General features: G+C 42.9%; 1 protein-coding gene across 1 annotated transcript in view; it reads right to left on the reverse strand.

Moving 5' to 3' along the window:
• PIBF1 (progesterone immunomodulatory binding factor 1) overlaps nt 1-1477 on the reverse strand; it is a 158945-nt gene that overhangs the window by 3541 nt on the left and 153927 nt on the right. Inside the window, exon 17 of the mRNA XM_015406781.1 lies at nt 854-1027. Coding sequence (XP_015262267.1) covers nt 854-1027 — 174 coding nt within the window. The remainder of the gene's footprint in view (nt 1-853; nt 1028-1477) is intronic.

Genomic DNA, 1477 nt, shown 5'->3' on the forward strand with positions numbered 1-1477 from the left:
TTATCTACTTTATACGTACCATGTCCGTCTTCCACATTTTTATTTATTTATTTTTCACATTTATACCCCGCCCTCCCCGATGGGCTCAGGGCGGCTTACAGAGGCAAGGCAGAACCTTGCCATAATAAAAACATAATATACATAATAATATAAAACATATAATACATCATAAAACATCCTCAGTTAAAAACATGGTGCTCAATAACTTCCATAAATGAGGACTTAATGCCAGAGAGCCAGTTTGGTGTAGCGGTTAAGTGCGCGGACTCTAATCTGGGAGAACCGGGTTTGAGTCCCCACTCATCCACTTGCACCTGCTGATGTGACCTTGGGTCAGTCACAAGCTCTGGCACAGCTGTCCTTGAAAAAGAGCAGTTTCTGTCAGAGCTCTCTCAGCCCCACCCACCTCACAGGGTGTCTGTTGTGGGGAGGGGAAGGGAAAGGAGTTTGTAAGCTGCTCTGAGACTCCAAGTGAAGGGCGGGGTATAAATCCAATCTCTTCTTCTTCTTTTTCTTACATTGTTCTCTGATCCTTTGTTTTACCCTTTGGTCTCTCTGTCCCAATTTAGATATGCTACCTGTAGGGTTGCCAACCTCCAGGTGGGGCCTGAAGATCTCCTGCAATTACCACTAACCTCCAGAGAATGGAGATCAGTTACGCTGGGGAAAATGGCTGCTTTGGAGGACGGACTCTATGGCATTATGGCTGGCTGGGGTCCCTCCCCTGGCTCCACCACAACATCTCTAGGAATGTCCCAATCTGGAGCTGGCAACTGTAGCTACCTGCTATACCGTACTGGTCATGATTTAAACAAAACTTTTTTCTTAATTAAAAAAAACTTATTGTACTTACAAATAATGTTGGTTTGGGCACAAACACGTTTTCTGCCTCGCGCTCTAAAGGCAAATTGACCGACGAATTCGATTGGGCTTTTGCCGGCGGACTTCGAACCTTTTTCTGAGGCAAAGTGTCTCCATGGGGTTTCCCATGAAGATTTATCAACATCTGTTTCATCACAGCAAGTTCCTAGGGGGAAAAAAATCGAAAGACTCAAGCACCTGTCGTGGAACATGCTGTCTCTGTTACCTCACATAAGTACACAGATAAGACTATTACACTGTAATAAGGATAGTTCTCTCTCTATCTCTGGTCTGATTACTTATTAGAAACCACTTCGTAAAGGAAGCAATAAAACAAAAACACACACGAGATTTATATAAATAGAAGATCATCATTTGTGCAATGCTGTAACAGAAAAAGATTTACAGAGCCCTGTGAAGCGTCCCACACACTCCTTTTCCACTGGAACTGCCATATATTTTAGAGCTGTTTTTTGTATAAGGCTTGTTTTGAAAAGAGAGAGCGCTCGTTTAATCCAATCTGCATGCTTACAAATGACAGTCAGATGGCTGGGATAAGAGAGTATGTCTTCCACAGGCAGGGGTTGTTATTTTTGTTTTTAAAGCTTCATTATTT

Source organism: Gekko japonicus, unplaced genomic scaffold, assembly GCF_001447785.1.
Source record: "Gekko japonicus isolate JY-2015 unplaced genomic scaffold, Gekko_japonicus_V1.1 scaffold589, whole genome shotgun sequence".
NCBI classification, from domain to species: Eukaryota; Metazoa; Chordata; class Lepidosauria; order Squamata; family Gekkonidae; genus Gekko; species Gekko japonicus.